This window comes from Nycticebus coucang, chromosome 9 (genome assembly GCF_027406575.1).
Source record: "Nycticebus coucang isolate mNycCou1 chromosome 9, mNycCou1.pri, whole genome shotgun sequence".
Taxonomy (NCBI): Eukaryota; Metazoa; Chordata; class Mammalia; order Primates; family Lorisidae; genus Nycticebus; species Nycticebus coucang.
The window spans coordinates 110,897,115-110,917,534 of NC_069788.1; the positions used below are offsets into that span (position 1 = coordinate 110,897,115).

Here is a 20,420-nt window from a genome sequence, read left to right on the forward strand (position 1 = left end):
CTGGACAATAACAGGAGGATGGGTAGGAAAGAGAATATCAGAATAAAACATTTCATTTTCCCTGCCTTCCACAATTAGGTGCCAAATTAAGAAGACAAAGATTCAGAATTCTCTCTGAGGTCGGGATAGAGTGGCCCCTGGGCCCAGAGCTCTGGGGAGGCTGGGGAGGGAAAGGACTGCAGTCAGGTCCTAAACAACGGAGAGCATGTGGGTGAGCAGAGGGTCTGGTGTGGGCAGACCACTCACTCACTCACGAGGATGAGTGAGCTGGAGCTCAGGGTCATGGTGGGAAGAGTCTGGAGCTTGATAATGAGGGTTCTTCAGTGCAGAAGTTTGCCTGTCTTCCCATCTTCACAGGGAAGGTGTTCTGGGGTCCAAGTAGGGAGCAAAGAAATGGAGGGAGACTTTTGGGGAGACACCACAGTGGCCCTCCTGGCCCAGGGCAAGTGGGTGCTCCTCAGAGGTGGGAAGGGGAAGGTGGGGCCCTGCTTCCCTGCTCTGACCCCAGCCCCTGTGCCCAGCCTCCGTGAACCCCTCCCTGGTGAAGGTGCACATTCACCACCCACCCGAGGCCTCCGTGCAGATCCACCAGGTGGCACGGGTACGGGGTGAGGTGGAGGAGGCCCTGGAGGAGAACAGCGTGGAGACCAGACCCCCGCCCCGGTTCCCTGCCAGTCTGGGCTACGGCTTCTGGGACAGCAACAGCATCCCTGCTTGGTCTGGAGAGCCCCCTCGGCCACTGCCCCCCACAGCACCCAGGACTCGGAGGCTACTGGGCCGCTGTTACCTGGGTGCTGTGAATGGACAGGTAAGAAAATAGCTCCTGCCTCAGGCCCGGAGGCTTCTACAACAGCCATTGCCCCCGCTATGCCCTTCTCCCGCTCGCTCTCCTCCTTGTTCTCATGGAATGTGAGTGTCTGCAGTCTCCCGTCCCCAGGTGGGAAAACCCAGGGCATAACATTGCCTGATTATGGAGACTGGGCCTCCTACTAGGCATGTGAAGAGAACCCAGGGAAGTTCCCCTCTGGGGAGCTATCAGCAGCATCCTTGGGTGAAGACAGTCTCGAGTTTGGTCCCAGTAAATCCTGGACTCTCGAACAGCTAAACCTAGACTCTCCCAGCGCATAGACATTACGGCCATCAGGATCTGGCAAGAAGGAGTCTGGTATCCAGTTGGGACTGAGGTCAAGAGAAATGGATTTAACACATGGAAGTTATACCCCAAAGCCCTAGTGGTACAAAGATGAGAGGCTCTCCAATCCCCCTAAAGGCATCCACAGTCCACGTGGGAAGCCAAGTGAGCTGCTGTGAGGCCAGGCACCCAAGAATGGAGGTTAGACCAGAACTAGGATGATTTTCTTGGGGCTGCATTTTGGTGTTGTCAGGGAAACTGGAAGAGGTGTGGTAGCTAAGGAATAAGGACCCCCAAGTTCCCAGATCCTCCCTGGCCTCTCAGCTTGTGGTGTCCCTGAGCTGAGGCTCTGCGCACAGGGAGGGCCCATACTGGAGGTGACCTTGGAGTCCCACAGAAGCAGCCTGTCCTCTGGGACCCTTTGCCTGTAGGCTATGTCTGTGCATGCTGGTGGTTTGCAGACTAGCACAGTGCAGCTTTTTGTGTCTGGAGTGATACTCCTGCACAAGGTTGAGTCAGGTGGAGTGGGCTGTAGATTTCTCTACTCCTTCTGGAACATTGGCCGACTCCCTTTTCTCCTTTGGGTGGGGGCATCCTCTGGCAGAATGTGGGGAATGAACGCCGTGTCCCAGGCTTGCCTGGGTCATCTGTGTACAGCAGGGAAGAAGAGGGAGGGTCACAGGCAGTCATGGCCTCTTTTCCAGTGTGCCAACCCTCTGCTGGAGCTGACTGCCCAAGAGGACTGCTGTGGCAGTGTGGGAGCCTTCTGGGGGGTGACCTCATGTGTCCCATGCCCACCCAGACCAGGTGAGTGTTGGGTGATCATGGGGGAAGCTCTTCTTCTGCCACCAGGGTTTCCTTTCCAGGAGTTCAGAGACCAGGCAGCTAGAACAGGGTGGTACTCTGTGCAGACTTCCCAGGTCTGTCTTGAAGGGTTTCTGGATGGCACCCCAGGCTCCTGGCAGCTCAGTGACTCACCCCTCTGCCGGTGAAGCCTGCCCCTCCCCATCTGATCATCTGTGAAGGGTGTTCCCTCTTGCTGTGGTTCATGCTCAGGTTTTGGAGATCCCATCCTGTGTTGCCATAGACACCCCTGCCCTGGTGCCAAGGGCCTAGAGGTTTTGATTCCGTGACTCAGTCTTTCTCTGATTCTGTCCCTGGTGGGGCCCCCAGGCATCCTCCTACCTCTTCACCTCCTGTTCTGACCTCTCTGTCTTTGAATCAGGGTTGAGCGTCTGCCCCAGAATTTCTTTAGCCTTGGGGTGTGAGAACCCCAGTTTCTTGACCTCTTTTGGATGGTGAGAAAAAACTAACATACATTAATTCATTCTTTCATTCATTCAGCAAATACTCAGCATGTGTGCCAAGCACTGAGGATTCAAGAGTGAGCAAAATGCCCATTCGTGCTGTTCTCATAGGTCATGTTCTTGCAGTTGGGAGGGGGTGGCCAGGTGCTTGTGCCTGAGCATGGCTCTGCTGGCTCAGTCTGGATTCCTCTCCACACCTCATTCCTGGCCTGGGCCTGGTGTGTATTTCTTTTGCCTGACAGCATTTGGCTTGGTGAGTTGGCTTTGGTAGTGGTGGTGGGGAAATGGATTGGAGCCCCAAGGTGGGAGGGGCAGGGCTGTTCTCAACATCAGACTCAGCTGTGGGGCAGTGATGATATTTTCCAAAATACAGATAAGTATAGATGATTTCACAGTGTGATGGGAGTTTTGGTGAAAAGACCAAGGGTAGTACCCAGCTCCCAGGCTTGAGTGGCCAGCACATACCAAGTACCAGTCCCAGCTCTGCCTCAGTCTCCCAGCCTGTGAAGTGAGGACTATGATAGTGTCAACCTCCAAGGGCAGCTGTGGAGACCAAATGAGACAACACATGCACTTAGCATTAGTTCAGCCAACTGTAGCTAAGACCATTATCATCAATGTTATTATTAGAAAATGCCCCTGAAGAAAGGGAAAAGTGAATGCCCTACCAGGAGGAGTGCATTGAACTTCTCTGTCTCCCCTGCAGGCCAGAGATGTTTTGCTGCTTTTCTTCCTTCCCTGTTTTCCTTTCTCCTTCCTGTCAGGCTGACCCTTGAGACATCCGTATCCCACATTCAATTCAGTCAACAAATATGCACATTGGCCAAGCCCACGTCTGAAATGCCCATAGTGTGCAGGCCCTGGATAGACAATGGAGAATGAGTTAAAAACAGTGCCTCCCCTCTCCAAGCTTATAGTCTACTGGGGGCCCACAGACAGCTGGGGGGCCTCCAAATAGGGAGGCTAGCACAGTGACATGTCAAGTGTTGAGTGCTGTGGGAACAGGGGCAGCAGAACCCGGGCCACTTACAGGTCCAGTTAGCACCTTTGTGAAAACTGCAAAAGATGCCCCTTCCATTTGTTTAGAACCATCTTCATAAATATGCAAATGTAGGATGCAATGATTCCTTTCAATGTGGTACTTTTGTCAGCGCACACCTGTCCAGCAGTGGACGGGAACCCTAGCTCAAGCTGGTGGATCAGAGAAAGATCCGTAGAGAAGGTGACATCTAGAATGAGACTTGAAGAATCCTTAGGGGTAAGACAGTCAAAGAGGTGGAAAGTTTAACAACTCAAGAGATTACATATGGAGTGAGACCAAGAGAGTGCACACCATTCTCTGGAGCCCCGGCTCTGGGCAGGTTCTGGTTCTCAAGAGCTGTCTCATTTAGGTAGGGGGGTGGGGTCTCTCTCCTTCTTCCCCATCAGCCCTCCGAGAGGCATCCAATCCCTGGTGCTGCTGACCTTCCTGGTGACCTCCTGACCCAGTAGGGCTATCCTGGGAGGGAGCTGGCTTCTCTGGGTGGGAGCAGCAAGGTTTCATCCACGTGGCAATTCAAGAGTAGCCTTAGAATTTTCTCCTACTTGTCTGGGGGCCCAGAAGCCGTCATAGTGTTGCCTCTGAAGTCTGAGAACAATGAAGGGGAAGGGTGAGCTCAGCTGCCAACAGCTGTGGGTGGCAAAGGAATGGAGTGGAGCAATGAGGCTGAGAAAGGGCTCTGCAAGGGGCTTCCCTAGGCTCTGCTTCATTGCTGGGTTCGACTTCCTGTCTTCTTCACACCTGAGGTCTGGGCCCCTCTTAGAACCTTCCCTCTGAAAAAGCCTTCAGGGTCTAAGGTGTCTGAGGTTCAGCCACTAAGCATGATCCTGAGCCCTGAGATGCAGCCCTCTGGGGATGGGGGGGACAGCACTTGGGGTCCTGCCGGGTCCTTGGAGTCAGCACATCCTCTTAAGTTCACTAGGTCAACTTGACAGTCATAATAGTGGCCAGAAACCTGTCAGGTGCCATTAGTGGGGATGAAAACGAAGCCGCTCTAGGTTCTTCATTTAAATGTCACTTCCGGTATTTATAGGATTTAAGCAGAGAATGGGAGCACAGGGCCCTGCCTATCCAGGGCACCAGAGCCCATCAGGGATGCAGAGATACAGGCTATAAGGTCCATGCCAGGGATGGCTACCCTCCATCCCAGGATGGAGGATCCTGGCCCCATCCCCCTCAGCCAGGGCTGACATGCACTGCAGCCATGAACCCAGATCTCAATCAGTTTGGGGTGTAGAGAGCCCTCACTCAGAATGGAGGGAACAGCAGAAAGGGCCAGAGTCTGTACTTCAGGGGCTGCCTGCCCACCCACTACCTGGTCCCACCTGTGTGACAGCCTTGAGAGCTCAGCCTACCTGACACCCAAGGGCCCAGCTCCCCACAAGGCCCGGAGCCCAGTGGTGATGCGTATGGTAGCAGATCTTCATGGGTCAGGTGGCCCCACATGCACATGTGGGTGTAGAACACCAACTGTACCCTCACACACACATATCCATGGCTCAGCCCTTGTCCCCACTCCTCCCCCATCGTGCTCAGCACATCTCAGCAAGCTGGGCATCAGGGTACAGACCCCGGAATGTCAAGCATTCCAGCGCACCAAGCAAGAAATAACAAAGACCAGGGCAACATAAACATTCAAAACACATGAAAGTGCAGCTGGGCACTGTATAGAGAAAAGGGCAAGACGCTGGAACCTTGTTTGTGTTGACAGGGTGCCAGGCACCCCGCACGCCGGGGCCTTGGGCGAGGGTGGGGTGCCTCTCGGAGTAAGCGGGACAAGCAAACACCTGCACAGGAGACAGAGGAGGAAAAAGCTTGGACTTGGGGGTGGCTGGCATGACAGGCAGGACTTCTGGCTTCTAGAACATCCTCCTCCACCCCCGCCCAGCTTTGCCTCTCGACCCCCTGTTTATCCTCTGATAATAAAATAGGGCTATACCTCTTGGGGGAGGCTCTGTCATCCCCAACAAGGGAATGGGGGAGACAGAGTGAATCGCCTGTGAGCATGTGACTACATGGCTTTCCCTTCATCACCTTTCGGCTTTTGAGGTTCTATGTTGGACTGTTAAAGAATGAAGAATGCTGCTTAAAGTCTCAATTGCATGGCACAGACAAATCCCTTTTCTTCCAGAAGATTCTAAAGAACCCCCTTCCATAGAGAGGTGGCTCAGAGAGTCAGCCTAGACTATGAGTCCCCACTCCTCCCTTCACTCTGAGTGAAGAGAGACACAGTTATGTGCCCTGCTGACCTGCCAGGACTTAGCCTGAGCCATGTCTTCCTGACCCCTTGGGATTTAGCAAAGGTTGTAGCTCAGGGCCTCTTCAGTTCCCCTGCCAGAGTCTGGAGAACACACAGCTTTCAAAAACTGCTTTGATTGAGGCCAAATTTTTGAGTTTGCATCTGAGAAAGACAGACATCTGGGTTGACTGGAAAGTTGGCTGCTGCACCATCTGGCTTGGCACTGGCTGTGTCAACCCCAAGGCCCCTTTGCTGAGACAGGCAGGCTGGCACAGGGCTCGGGGCCCATAGTGGTGGGCTCTAGCCATTTGCCACGAGATCATCTTTCCATCTGCCTGGTATGGGGGTCGAGTTCACCTCAGACCCCAGGGCCCCCGTATCTCCAGGGAGAGCCAGTTCTCTTGCTCTCCTTCTTCAAGGAATTCTAGATCTTTCTCTCTTATATCAATAATAACTGCCAGGTACTAAACTTATTACACTATGCTGGGCCTTTCACCTGTATAACTTCACCGAGTTTGTACAACTGCCTACAAGCTAAGGTGCTTTAACCCTGCTTGATGGATGAGGAAAACGAAGCTCAGAGCCCAGACAGGTGGAGCCAGGATTCAAACTAGAGTGTGTCTGATTCTCAGCTGCCCAAGATCCCCCTAACCATCTGGGGAGACCTGAATGTGCCTGAAGGAGTCAAATATTAGGGTACCAGACTGAAATTTTGTAGCCAAGAGAATGCATACCAAGATTATACCATTTCATGAGTTACTCATGCATGAAAGACACTGTGTGTGAAGAAGACAGGCAGGTTAGCAACACCTAGCACAGGCCTACAAGTCAAGAGGTGTGATGAAAGAATTGCCCTAGGGAGAAGGATGTAGACTCATTCCATGTGCTTCTGGGGAGAAAAAGCCAATGTGTGATGTTTCAGGTAAGAAACACTCAACTTGAAACTGAGCACAAAGGACCACTTCTTAGAAACTGCAGATGCCCAGCAACAAAATGGGTTATGCCTAGAAGTGCTGGGCTCCTAATCATAAGGAGTGTGCCTACCAAGAAGGCACAAGGGTTTTCAAAGGATTTGGGGAAGGAAATTACTTTTTGAGGGAATAGGGGTTTATATATAAATGTTGGAAAACTTATTTGAAACCCTCAACAGAAAGAAAACTTCGCTCTGCTTTGTCCTGACCTTGGCCATCAGACGTGTTACAGGTGCAGATCTGTGGTGCCAGCCCCCGGGGAGGGTGTGGACGTGAGGGATGTTCGGAGCAGACAGCCTTAGAGTAGGTCACGGCGGCAATGTTGTTATTGACAGCGTCATTGACAGCGTCATTGTTGTCAGGCTGATCCTCCCCCTCTCCTTGCGTCCTAACAATATTTCTAGGCATTGAGTGCTGTTACCTAACCTCCCCCGATGCTGATCCTCCCCCTCTCCTTTCGTCCTAACAATATCTCTAGGCATTGAGTGCTGTTACCTCTATTTTACAGAGTTAAGTTGGCCTGAAACCCCAGTCTACCTGACTGCAGACCCCTGTTTCTGCCACCATGTAATTTGCCTTCCTGCACTGCTTCTTGTGAACTTGGCTCAGGCATTTGCTAAACCAGAGGACCCTGGCTTGGGGAACAGCTGTGCTGGGGTGGGGCCCCTGTTCTCTGGACTCTCAGGAAGACGCCCAGTCTCCTACCCTAAAGAAATGCGATTTTCAGAATTCCAGTTGTCAGCCTGAAAGGGCAGTGTCTCTTTGGCTCAAAGATATTCTGAGAGCTTCTTCCAAGGGACTTGGAGCCTCTTGGGGATTGTGCCACAGGCTTAACTTAGCAGCCTCCCTACCCCAACTCCAACTAACACGTGGCACCTCTGTCCTGCAGGGCACAGGAAGTGCTGGGGTGGAGGTGACTGAGTGGCACCTGTCTGAGCCACGGGTTTAAGCAGAGCCTTCTCTACCTCACAGTTTATGGTGGCTTTAGTTCTATCCTGCTCTGGGGCAGCAGTCAGATGCCCTCTTTGGGTGAAATGTCCGTTATCACTAGGGGACCCACTGGCACTTCACCCCGTAGGAAAATTTGAATAATGGACATTGTGACAATTACCCCAAATGTGGCAAGGAGCATGCTTGGGTGGTTTTTTTTTTTTTTTTTTTTTGTAGAGACAGAGTCTCACTTTATGGCCCTCAGTAGAATGCCATGGCATCACACAGCTCACAGCAACCTCCAACTCCTGGGCTTAGGCGATTCTCTTGCTTCAGCCTCCCGAGTAGCTGGGACTACAGGCACCTAACACAACGCCCGGCTATTTTTTTGTTGCAGTTCACCTGGGGTCGGGTTTGAACCCGCCACCCTCTGTATATGGGGCTGGTGCCCTACTCACTGAGCCACAGGCACCACCCAATGCTTGGGATTTTACATGCTGATTTAGTGTTTGCAATAGTAACTCCACAAGGAAGGACTTGTCATCCCCACTTTACAGATAAGAAAACAGCTCAGAGAAGTTGAGTGACTTGCCCAAATTCATCCAGCTAGTGAGGGCCAGCATGCTGTCCTTGAGGCTGGAAGGAAGGGAGGGAGGGAGGGAAGGAAGGAAAGGAAGGAAGGAAGGAAGGACCGACCTACAGGGACCAGGGCAAGTATCATACTAGGTTCAGTCTGACATTCATTGTTTCAGCAAAGCTAAGCAACCACAGCCCCATGGACTGAGTTTCTGTCCCTACTTCTACAGATGAAAAAATTTAGGTTGAAAGAGGTTAAGAAATGTGCCCAGGTCACATGAGTGGTCAGAGTGGAGCCAGGAATTAGATGTGGGTCTGGCTGCAACACCCCCCACACCTTGTCTACTGGGGGAGTGGAACTTTCTCCCCAGCTTATCTGCCTGAGGTCTGTAAGTCAAAGGGGCCAGGGCTCCATCCTGCTCCCATGCCCGTTGCACTGAGTTCAGCTTCACAGGGCATCTGTCTGTTTCCTAGGCACAGAAGGTGTGTGGAGGGGACCCTCCACATCTTCCTGCTGCAGGCACCTGTTGTCACAGGCTGAGATCAGCATGGCTTACAAATAACCCTGTGGCCAGATACATGTCTTCACCATCTCCTCCCAGCTCTGCTCATAGAGTCAGGGCCAAACCTGTCTCAAAAAATTAGTTTGGGGTGGCGCCTGTAGCTCAGTGGGTAGGGCACCAGCCACATACACCAAGGCTGGTGGGTTCAAACCTGGCCTGGGCCAGCTAAAGCAACAATGACAACTGTAACAAAAAGTAGCCGGGCATACATGTAGTCCCAGCTACTTGGGAGGCTGAGGCAAGAGAATCGCTTAAGCCCAGGAGTTGGAGGTTGCCGTGAGCTGTGATGCCATAGCACTCAACCCAGGGCAACAGCTTGAGACTCTGTCTCAAAAAAAAAAAGAAAAGAAATTAGTTTGTCTTTACTGAAGCTTCCTTGGGCATTAGACAGGCAGGGGCAGGCTGCAGCCAGAGCAGCCTCTGCTTTCCCCAGCCTGTGAGCAACCGAGGTACAGCAGTGGATAGACAGGGCTGAGTTTGGGGCCAGAGTCCACGTGGCTCTAGTGTGCATACCAGCAAAGTCACCCAGGTCTGTTCTACATGCTTCACAGGCATTTTGTGACGTTCAGACACCTTGGAGTTCAGGTTGATCCCAAATGGCCCCTTGGCATCAGCTCTGGCTCTCTCAGGTCTGTCCCAACAGCAAGGGCAATGCAGGTGTCTCCTTGAAGCATCCACGAGGGCCACAGCTTAGCCTTTCTCCTTCTCCAAATCACACAAATTTTCTTCTCTCTACTTTTCTACCTTGTTATGTCCTTGATCTGGGGAAGGGGCCGTGAGGGGCAGGACAGCTTCTTCATGATTTCCTTTGTCAATTCCACATGGCACTTTGGTTCTACACAGCATGGAGCACTTATCAAGCATTGATTAAGTCTTCTGGCCTCCTTCTGAGTGTCCTGACATCTTATTTCTGCTCTCTCTCTGATCTCTTGTAAAACAAAACAGAACAGGGCAGGGGAGGAGGTACCCTAGAGAGAGTGACAGGCTCCCTGCTGGGCAGGCAGTGGAGAGAATGGTTCAGAATTTCTCCACTGAAGCCAGACTGCCTGAATTCGTAACCCTAGCTCTATCCACCAGCTGGGTTTGTTTCCTGGCCTCTCTATACCTCAGTTTGCTCATCCATCCAGTGGGGGATCATATTAGTAAGTACCTCCAAGGGCTGTTTGGGATTAAATAAGTTAATACATGTAAAAACCTTTATAACAGGGCCTGGCCTGTAATTTGTTTCAGCTTTGACAGAGTGCCCACACTATTCTAGGTGCCATGCTTGGCACTAGAGGCATAGCAATGATGGACAAACAAGGTCCCCATCCTTGCGTAGCTTGCATTGAAGTGGGAAATGGACAAACAGGCAGTCGCAACCACATCAAGTACCATGACTCATGTGGGCCTACGTGTGGTGGAGCACGTGCATGGGACACCTGGTGTGGGTGGGTGACAGGGTCAGTGACAGATGTCAGCTGCCTTCCCATTGTAAATCACACAGCTCACTGGCTACTGAGTCCTCACCCCGAGCCACATGACCACCTAACTTCTGCTTTCTTTCTCCCAAGGAGACTGAAGCTGACTTTTCTGGATTGGATGCTGTGCTTGCTTTTACAGAAGCTGAGATCTAGCTCCAATAGGGCACTCAGGGGCCTGGTTTGGGCAGGTGGGGGGTGTGGGGAGTTGTTCACAAAAACAAGAGCTTCACCTGAGACAGTGGCTTGGCATGTATTTCTAGAAGCCTGCCTTCACGTTCAAACCAGCAAGAGGACAGAGTCCCCTTACCGCGAGGGAAACCACTTTATAGAAAATGTCTATATATATATCCAGAATAAAGAATGAACCCAAGTCCTCTGGGCTCAACACACTCCAGAGTTCTCTCAGTTTCCTGCAGGTGCCAGCAGCTGGGTCCACTCTTGCTCCTGTTCCAATCCAAACTCTCAGCCACTTTTCTCCTGATCATTAAAGAAGCAAGGACCTTCTGCCTAATTTCTCCTTCTTGAAATCTGGACAGGCAATACTGCCCTGGTCTGTCTCTCTCTTTGTCTCTCTCTCCTCTGTGTGTGTGTGTGTCTCTCTCTCTCTCAGAGGGCAGTGAAGAATACTGGGAAGGACGTGGCCTTCATGGCCAGAGGCCTGGATGCAACCCTGATTCGACTCCAGCCAACTTTCTCACATGGGCAAGTTATTTAACCTCTTTGAGCCTTCCTTTCCTGACCTGCTTTACAGAGTTACTGTGAGAAACAGATGGGACAATATGCGCCCATGGCCTTGCAAAAGCGTCACATTAATGTTAACTTGGCATTATTTCTCGGCCCTCTGGCAAGAGCCTTGCAAGAGCCTTGCAAGAGCCTTTCCCCTTCTGCTCTTCATAATGTTCACAGGCTGCATTAATCAGCTTGCTATCTGAGTTTCTCCAGACAACTTCCTCTCTTTGTTCCCTCCTCCCTGTCCTCAGTTCATACCATCAGGCCCCATACTAGGGACATGCACATTTTCCAGCCTCACTCTCGTTTTTCCATCGCAACTTCAGCATTTGCAGAATCCATGTGTTTCTCTATAAAAGTGGTCTTCTAGGCTAGAGCCTAGTCCCCATGGTGAGACATGTGGGCTCAGAGCAAGACAGTGCATGGAAGGAAAAAATATTAGAACTTCAATTTATATTTTTCAATCCTAAAATAACAACTAAGTGTTACCAATTATGTCCTCCCTTGGGCTACCATATGTCAGACCATCACATGTCATGTTTGGCATAGGGTGTGTCCTCAGGGGAGAGTGGGGATGCCAAGAAAATGTGACACCTCTTTATGTCTCTCTTTGGCATATTCCGACAAGACGGTTCATGGTGCTCAGTTTACTGGACTTTTCAGTTATGATGTCTAGTGCTCACTAAACCAACCCTCGCAAAATGAAGAGATGTCTCTAAAAAAACTCTTGCAAAGAAACTGTGGATTCAAAATAACGTGACTAACTTATTAAAAAATGCAGCACGGACACTTCTCAGGAGGCCTCTAACATGTCATTAGTCATTACAAGGTAAAAAGAATGATGACCTTGTCTTAAGTGTATAATGTGCCCAGAGGTAGCAGTTATGATGAAATAAAAGTTACCTTGATTAGGAACAATTTTAAAACACCAGGACACTCAGATTTTGGTGTACCATTGGATAGAAGTATAGATATTTCTAACATGTCTCTTGGTATTTGCAAGAATCCATTTCAACAAGAAAATAAATGAACAACTATAGTTTTACAAGCCACCTAAAGGATGAACCAGTGAATATATATTCTCTTTTTTTAATTATGGAAGAATGTTTCCTTTTGTTTTTAAATTTCAGATAAATATATGGGTATAAACGATTAGGTTACATTGTTTGCATTTGTTAGGTAAAAATCCAAGTTGTCAGTGAAGGTATGTTCTCAATGGTAAATGACCTTTTGGATGAAAATAATCTTTACCAACCTACTCTGTAAGTGTGGCCACTGATGCTACAACTCTAATAAGAAGGAATTGGGGTAAGTTCACAGTGATGGAAGAGTGCTGTATATGCAGTGTACAAAGACAGGCTATTGTCACAAAGGAATCAAAGCCAGAGAAGATAGATTGCACAGGAAGTCCCCATGTGGCTAGCCTTCTAAAAAGCAAGACCTTTAAAGTATGATGGAATCTTCACAAAACTTTATATGGAATAAGTTCTATGAAAATTGCTTGTACTCCTCAAGAGTTGCTGGCTATCTCTTGGCCAAGGGATTTTCAAAGTTAAAGATGAGTTCTTCTTTTATGTTTTTTCACAAAAAGATGATACCCTTCATTTGCTGTGATGACAGGTGGCTGTCAGTTAGCATACCTCCTGCTAGAGCTTTCCAAGGGGGTTGACACACTAGTCCCTCCAAAGTAATGGAGATGTTTTCCCTGTTTTTAATTAGTGTCCATTGTTATTTTCCTCTGGTAAAGTAAGGGGGAATGTTGTGAAACCAAAGCAGGATGTGCGTTAACATCAAAACACCGAGAACCATTTTTCTGTTGCTCAGCGTGCAGTCAGACATGTCCTGTGCATTTATAATTAACTCAAAATAAAAAATGAAAAAGAATAAAACCTACTCAATCACACGTTCTATTGCATAACATGCATATAGTGCGCTACACATTATATATAATATTATAACTACAGTCTGGTGTGAGTGCAGTGGTATTTACAACTAATTGGTCACAACCAGTTACAGATTCCTTTGTTCTTTCTCCATGGCCACTGCTTCACTTGACTTAAAGGAAAAGAAAGCAAACAAACAAACAAACAAAAATCATAACTATACATGTGAGGTATATAGTCAGTATACTTTTTCTTACTATTTAAATTTTTTAATTTAATTTAATTTTTCAATATATATGGCTTTAATTTATTAAAGCCATATATATTATATACAATGTGATGTTCTGAAATATATACATATTATGAAGTCATGCTAATTAACATGTGTGTTACCTCACTCAGTTTTTTCATGTGTGGCAAGAATACTTAAAATCTACTCTTTTCGCGATCTTTGAGATACAGTACATCATTATTAGCTTCAGTCACCATGTATACAATAGATCTCTTAAACTTGTTCCTCCTGCATCTAACTGGAATTTTGTATCTTTCCACCAACATCTCCCCAGCCCCTGATATGTAGGAATCAGGCCCCGCCCCCACCTCTGCTCCTGTGGGTTCACTGATTTTAGATTCCACATGTAGGTGAGGCCATAGGCTATTTGTCTTTCTATGCCAGTGTATTTCACTTAGTATCATTTTTAATAAAAGCAAAGTGGGCTGAGAGGAGACGGGTGACAGCTGGGAGACGCCGCTGCCCAGGGCAATGCCTTGCGGGGCCAGGCTGTCAGCTGTGGAGTGAGCTGAATGTCCAGACTGCACACCACCTCCCAGCATGGGTGACAGAAGAGCTCAAGGGCCATCCATTGAGACCTGTCTGTGTCTTCACTCTGCAGCCTCCCCAGTGATTGAAAATGGCCAGCTGGAGTGTCCCCAGGGGTATAAGAGACTGAATCTCACTCACTGCCAAGGTAGGATGACTGGGGCTGAGCTTGGGAAGGGGAAATGATGAGGCCTATTACTGATGTATGGGGATGCCTGCCACCCCTAGTCAGGAGGAGGATCTGTCACCTCCGGAGTGGTCTCCACTGGAGTGGTCTCCACTGGACACCTCTAAGCTCCATCTTAAGGGAGAAATGGGGGCTGCTGCTTCTGGCAGTCTAGGGAGGTTGGGGACTTGCTTGAGAGTGACACAGGGAGCCCTTCCCTCCCCCATCTACACTCCTCCCCACCTAGAACATGGGCCAGGTACCTCTTCGGGTGCTTTGTCTAAAGGTGCTACCCTGATCTCTACATATCAGGTGTCATGCTGAGCTGGTGACACCTTAAGCTGCTCAGGCCTCCCTCCGACTACCTCAACCCACAGCCAGAAAGGGAAAAAAAGACTCCCTTCCTGGGGTTCCAGATTGGGGGAGCTGTCAAAAGGGGAAGTCACTGGGGACAATTTAGATAAGAAAAGCCCTGCTGTGCTCACCAAGGGCCAAAATACAGATTTCTTCCAATATCCACTGTCCACTAGGCTCAGACCATTGTTCCTATGGGAGCCTGACCCTGACTAAGCTGGGCCAGAGGCTCGCTCTTTTGCCAGATTCAAACACCTTTGCTTATCCATGGGCCGGAGATCACTTCTGCATCCTGGTGCCCCACAGGTAGACAGTCCAGCCACTCAGGGCTTCTTCAGACTCCTCTCTCCTGAAGAAACCTGGGGGAGGGGTACTTGGAGGCACAGTCCCTGTTCCTGGTGAAGACAGCTAAACAATTTTATGCAGTGAGTGAAGTGTTCTTGATGGAAAGATGGACTCACTGAGTGCTCTGGGATCCCATGCCTTGAGCCCCTTCCCAGAATGGAAGAATCAGGGAAGGCTTCCTGGAAGAAGCAATACCTAAGCCAATACTCTTTAGAAAACGAGTGCAGGTTGGCCAGCTACAGGGGATGCGTGCTCTCTAGGCAGAGGGAATGGCATAAGCAAAGCAATAGTTTGGGGTGCCTTGGGTTTCTGAGAGGGCCATATACATGGCCTATGTTCATACAGGAGATGCCACAGGCATGCCAGTGTCTCATCAGAGTCACCTGCTTGCCTCCTGGGCTTTGGAAAATGATTAAGCGCCTTAGATACCATGTTTAAGGGCTCCTTCTAGGAGGTGATGCTTGTTGCCCTTTGCATGAGAAGTCCAGAAGTTTTTCACGCAGCATGAAATAGTGCCATACTGTATACCCACGCAGAGAGACAAGTCAAATTTGTGTTTAGAGGCATCACTCTGGCCACAGTTTGGAGGCCTTGGTGCCCCTTCCTAGCTCTCCACAGAAGCTCTAAGGCACCCCAATGGGGCTTCCTGCCAAAGAGTAGCTCCCCTTAGTGCCCAAGTTTCCCCAAACCCTGTGGGTGAGCTGGTGGCTCTGATGACACTGGGCTGCCTGTGCTATCTCCTGGATCTACATGAGGGTGCCCTTTGCAAACCTTTCCTGCTCATCGTCTCTGCTGCCATCATGATTTAGCAGTGGAGGCGCCATCGCCAGGATGCCTTCTTGAAGCTAAGAATATGAGGGTTGGGATTTCTCCTCGGCAGGAGGAAGTTTGCAGCATGAAAATTTTTGAGATTGCAGAGGGAGCTAACTTAGCTCCCTTGTCTGAACAACAGTGTGAACATCCACTAGTCTTGGGAGCATGGGTGTGGCTTGCCCAAGGCAGGGGTGTTCACAAGGGCCTGGAGGCCCTCTAACCTCCGCCTTTGCCTACCTTTGCTATGGCACCTTCTCCCCTCTTCCCTAGACCCTTCAGCACCTTCAATCTCAGGTCTCCTCCTCCTTGCCAGGGCCCTTCTAGCTCAAAGCAGACATGTTCCCAGGGTTTGGGGCCCTGCCACAGTGCTTCAGGGGCCTCTGGAGGAAGGTTAGACAGGAGGAATGTGGCTGCCTGTTCTCCAGTCTCCAATCTACCCTTTGCCTGTGCCCCCATCTGCATCCAGCATGCCACCCACCAGCACAGTGACTCTGCACAAGTTACTCCTAGAGCCTCAGTTCCTTTGCTAAAATGAGGACATGTGGACCTACGTGATAAAACTGTTTTGTGAGAATTAAGTGGGGTATCATATTTAAATACCTGGCAGAGCATGTGGCGTGTAATAGGTACTCAATATTGTGATCATTATTACATGTCATCAGTGGACCGAGTGGTTTGCAATTTTTATCTTATTTTATCCTTCTAACAACACTAGCTGACACTTACTCTTATTATCCCAATTTTACACATGAGGACCCTGAGGCCCGGAGAGAGGAGTCACACTTAGTGAATAGCAGCTTTCTTTTTGTTGTCCTTTTTGTTGTCCTTGTTATTTGGAGGAAGTATTTGAAGAGGTCTGCTCAACCGCTCCCCTCCAGCAGGCCTCGGGGGATTGGGGTGGGGGGGGGTGGGGAGGTGTTGGTTATCTCCTCTAATCCTGCAGATATCAATGAATGCTTGACCCTGGGCCTGTGCAAGGATGCAGAGTGTGTGAACACCAAGGGCAGCTACCTGTGCACATGTGGACCTGGCCTCATGCTGGATCCATCCCGGAGCCGCTGTGTGTGTGAGTGCTGGTGGGGACCAGGGCCATGGGATGCTGGGAGGCAAGATGGGACTCCCTGGATCCACAGACAAGGCCCAGAGCAGTAATTTTCCCCAAACCACATTACCCCATACTCAGGGCTGGTGTGCTACTCAGCCTGGAGGATTGGGCCCAATGTACAATAGATTGGCCCAACCTGCTGGCAAAGAAATGTTACTACTTCACTTTTTGCATTAGGCATTTCTTCTGGGGCTCTCTAGTTTGGGATTAATATTTTCTATTTCTTCTAGTTTTTTCTGTAATCATTTCTGTTCCATATGTTGCCTCATTTATGCTGGAGGGATGATACTACCTTCGCTTTAGGGTCTGGCTGAGCCATAGCTGCCCCTTGATTGCCAAGTGACCTTTATTAAAGGACTGTCTAGAGTATTAATTATGCTGTTGCCTAACCCCAGGCCTAGCTGATGGTGGAGCAGGGATTTGAACTTAGTCTGCTGAGTCTCGGTCCTGACTGGGACTTCTCCAGGATGATTCATTCCTCAGCTTACCTGTCCTCTTCACCCCACCCCTCATCCCCTGAGAGTCCAGTCTCTTCCAACCTGGCATGGCCTCCTCATCTAATACACAACAGACTATTCTTTAATATCTTCTATCAAAGTACAAGAAAGGGGACAGAGGTGGTAGCATTGCTATGGCCTAAGCCAAGCATAGCTCAAACTCACTCTAATCCACAGTATTTTGATTCATTGATTCACCGTTGAATTGATTCATTGATCAACCTGCCTATCCATGGATCCAACAAGCACTTACTGAGCATCTGTGCACACCAGACACTGTGGCGGGGGTGCTGGGTGACAAATATGACCAAAAGGAGGTCCCTGCCCTCAAAGCTCCCCATCAGGCTTTTAGCTCTCACCTCATCCCACCTTCCCAGGAAAGCCATGGTGCTCAGAGCACTCTGCTTTCCACTCAGCCCCAGCACACATAGGCCTGTAGCAGAAATATACTGGAGACAAGCAGTTGCCCTCATTTCCTGTTCTCAGGTTCTCTACGTGTAAGTGGGGAGTCCAGGATCTCATCCAAACGTGACTCGAGCAGTTGCTGAAACACTCCTCCTAAAGTTCTTGAGAATGTTTTCAGGGTCCCAAACTTCCAGCTGGAGACATGGGCCAGGCCTCTCTAAATGCATGTCGCCACCACACTTCCACCCTCTGCCCTCTGTCTGTGCCCTTCCCTCCCACTGACCACTCACCTACACTCGTGTGCCATGTCTGTTGCAGCGGACAAGGCCATCTCCATGCTGCAGGGGCTGTGCTATCGGTCACTGGGGCCTGGCACCTGTGCCCTGCCTTTGGCCCAGCGGATCACCAAGCAGATTTGCTGCTGCAGCCGTGTGGGCAAAGCATGGGGCAGCAAGTGTGAGAAATGCCCCCTGCCTGGCACAGGTAACCCTCTGCCTCCATCCCAGCTCTGACCACAAAGGGGCTTCCTCAGAACCAGTGGTCATATTCCCTGGTCTGGATAGACCTCCCTGAAGCCAGAAAACTCTTGGTCTTCCTTCCTCGTTCATATGCTCATCCTAACCCGGGGCTCTCTCTCTCCCTGCTGCCACAGTTGTCTCCCAAGGGAAGGGAAGGGAGGCCCTGGCTTCCTGCAGGAGTAGCTCTCGCAGAGTGCCCTCTTGCTGTCGGCTTTGCAGAGGCCTTCCAGGAGATCTGCCCTGCCGGCCACGGCTACACCTACTCAAGCTCAGACATCCGCCTGTCCATGAGGAAAGCTGAGGAGGAGGAGCTGGCTAGGCCCTCGAGGGAGCAAGGGCAGAAGACCAGTCGGACGCTGCCTAGGCCAGCAGAGAGACAGCCACTCCGGGCAGCCACGGAGACCTGGCTTGAGGCTGGGACCACCCCTGATGAGGGTATCCGAGCTGGGGATATGCATGAGGGATTCCCTTTTCCCCTACACTTATAGCACCTCAAAGAGGCACAAGCATTTATCCTGGATCCCTGTGAGTCCCATCTCTGGGTCATAAGGAAAGGGAGATTAGAGCAGCAGCACTCAGCCCTGGGAACCTTCTGTCATGACCTGGCAAGGAAGGCCTCACTCACCTCCTCTCCCACCTGGGGTCAAGATGGGAGGTGCTTGTAGAGGAGGGAGCGGGCAGCAGCAGTGTCCACCCCGCTGATTGGGCCTCTCCATGCTTTGCCCCAGGCCACGCAGTTGCTGGGACTAGTGCTCTCTGCAGGCCTAAAGAGCTGGCAGGTGGGCCTGGGGAGGCTGTATGCTTTAGATCCTGGGCCTGGCTTCCCTGCTTGAACCAAGGAGGCCCAGGGCTAGAGAGAGACTGTAGTGGAGACTAAGGCTCTCCCGGAAGGTGCCTTGGAAAACTGTGGCAAAGTCATGACCAGGTAACACTGAGTGCAGGAGCCCTCTGGCATATTAGAGCCAGGAGAACTATGTGTTTTCTAAAATCACTCCAGGAATCTGGAATAGACAGGAAGTGAGGATAGATCTCCAGTTTCATGAGCATTAGACACTGGCCAAGCCAGAAGCATCTTCAACCCTTCCTGGAACTATTCTCATGGCCACCCCTGGGCAAGAGGCTGAGGGACCAACCCAGTGTGGCTGGGAGGCATTGGGGGTGGTGGGCTGCAGGGTCAATTGGGGGACTAGCCCAAGAGAAGGGAGACTCCAGTCACTGCAGGCCTTAAAAGAAAGCAGGGGCTTCCTCTCAGGTCCTCCAGCCTGGGATTCTGGGATGATTCTGTGGTGGCCAGTCCCCACGGGGGGCGGGGGCAGGGGCAGAGAAAGGCAGGTAATAAAGGTCATGGTTTCACTGCTGCTGACCCTGCTGGAGACACAGTGGGGGTGCAGACTGCCCAGGCTGTGGGTAGAGGAGAGAAGGCAGCCAGACCCTTCTCCCTGAGCTCACCCTCACACCTTTCCCTTTGCAGGTGACTCTCTGGCTGGACAGGTGAGTGAGCCTTCCCATTAGGGAGCTGGATGGCACAGAGTGAGTACTGGTAGCCACTGAGACCTCAGAGCAGGGTCCCATGATGGGGAAAGGGAGAAAGATGGAATATTTTTCAGTTTTTACATGGAGAGATGACAAAGTGGGAGGGTCGATCCAAAGACCGAGTTTCACCCTGAAGGAAGTGATGCAAACAACCATTTATGGGGCGGCTCATGTGCAAGGCTTCTCCTGTTTGGGATGGGCCCCTTCAGAAAGGAACTAGGAACATGTTCCTGTCCTGCTGGTCCTGGCTGCCAGTCAAGCTGTAAGCACTGGAGGTGAGGTGGAGGGCTAGTTCCAGTTTGTTCTGGATCTGGCACTTTCTGATTCAGTTTAGGTGAAACCTCGAGGTCCCCTCTGTGAGTGGTGTGTGGAGGAACGGGGGCAGAGCTGTGACTAACCTCAGACCACTTCATTGAGAAAGGTGCAGCCAACTCCCTTCGCTGTGCTTCAAATTCCCCTGTGAAGAATTGGGTGTGCTAGAACGACATTCCAGAAGAGTGCATCTGCTTCTCCCTTCACCAGCCTGCTAGTCCCTACCCTGGCCCCTGCCCCTCCTACCCAAGTATATGACTGTCTCCAAATGTCATTTCCCCAGCAGGCTTATTCTCTCTCTGGAGCACCCAATGCTTCTTCCCAGGCCAAAGTGCTAATCCCTTGTCTTTACAGACCTGCCACACCCCAGGGCCTTTTTCATCCTCTGCCCATTCTTTTCCTCCTCTTTACTACCTCCATCCACATGCTGTGTGGAGGGACACCAGGCAGAGCACGGGTACTGGCTTTGCCACACTGGCCCTATGGCCCTGGGCACTCTAATCAACTTCTGGAGCTTTGGCTACTCTGTCTGAGACATGGGATTGCATCATTGCTACCATAAGTGCTGATTTCCTACCATATGCCCAGCCCTGAGCTGGCACAGTGCATCCAGGGCTCATTTAATCATTTCAGCCCACTACCGTGAGCTAACTGAGAAGGTTAATTAAGACAGTAGATACAAATGCCAGACATAGAGTAAGGACTCACCAATACTTGGAA

General features: G+C 50.5%; 1 protein-coding gene across 1 annotated transcript in view; it reads left to right on the plus strand.

The window, feature by feature from the left end:
• LTBP2 (latent transforming growth factor beta binding protein 2) overlaps positions 1-20,420 on the plus strand; it is a 100,201-nt gene that overhangs the window by 54,188 nt on the left and 25,593 nt on the right. The window contains exons 7-13 of the mRNA XM_053601425.1: positions 522-808; positions 1,837-1,939; positions 13,726-13,800; positions 16,274-16,396; positions 17,656-17,820; positions 18,075-18,290; positions 19,327-19,346. Of these exons, the coding sequence (XP_053457400.1) occupies positions 522-808; positions 1,837-1,939; positions 13,726-13,800; positions 16,274-16,396; positions 17,656-17,820; positions 18,075-18,290; positions 19,327-19,346 (989 nt within the window). The remainder of the gene's footprint in view (positions 1-521; positions 809-1,836; positions 1,940-13,725; positions 13,801-16,273; positions 16,397-17,655; positions 17,821-18,074; positions 18,291-19,326; positions 19,347-20,420) is intronic.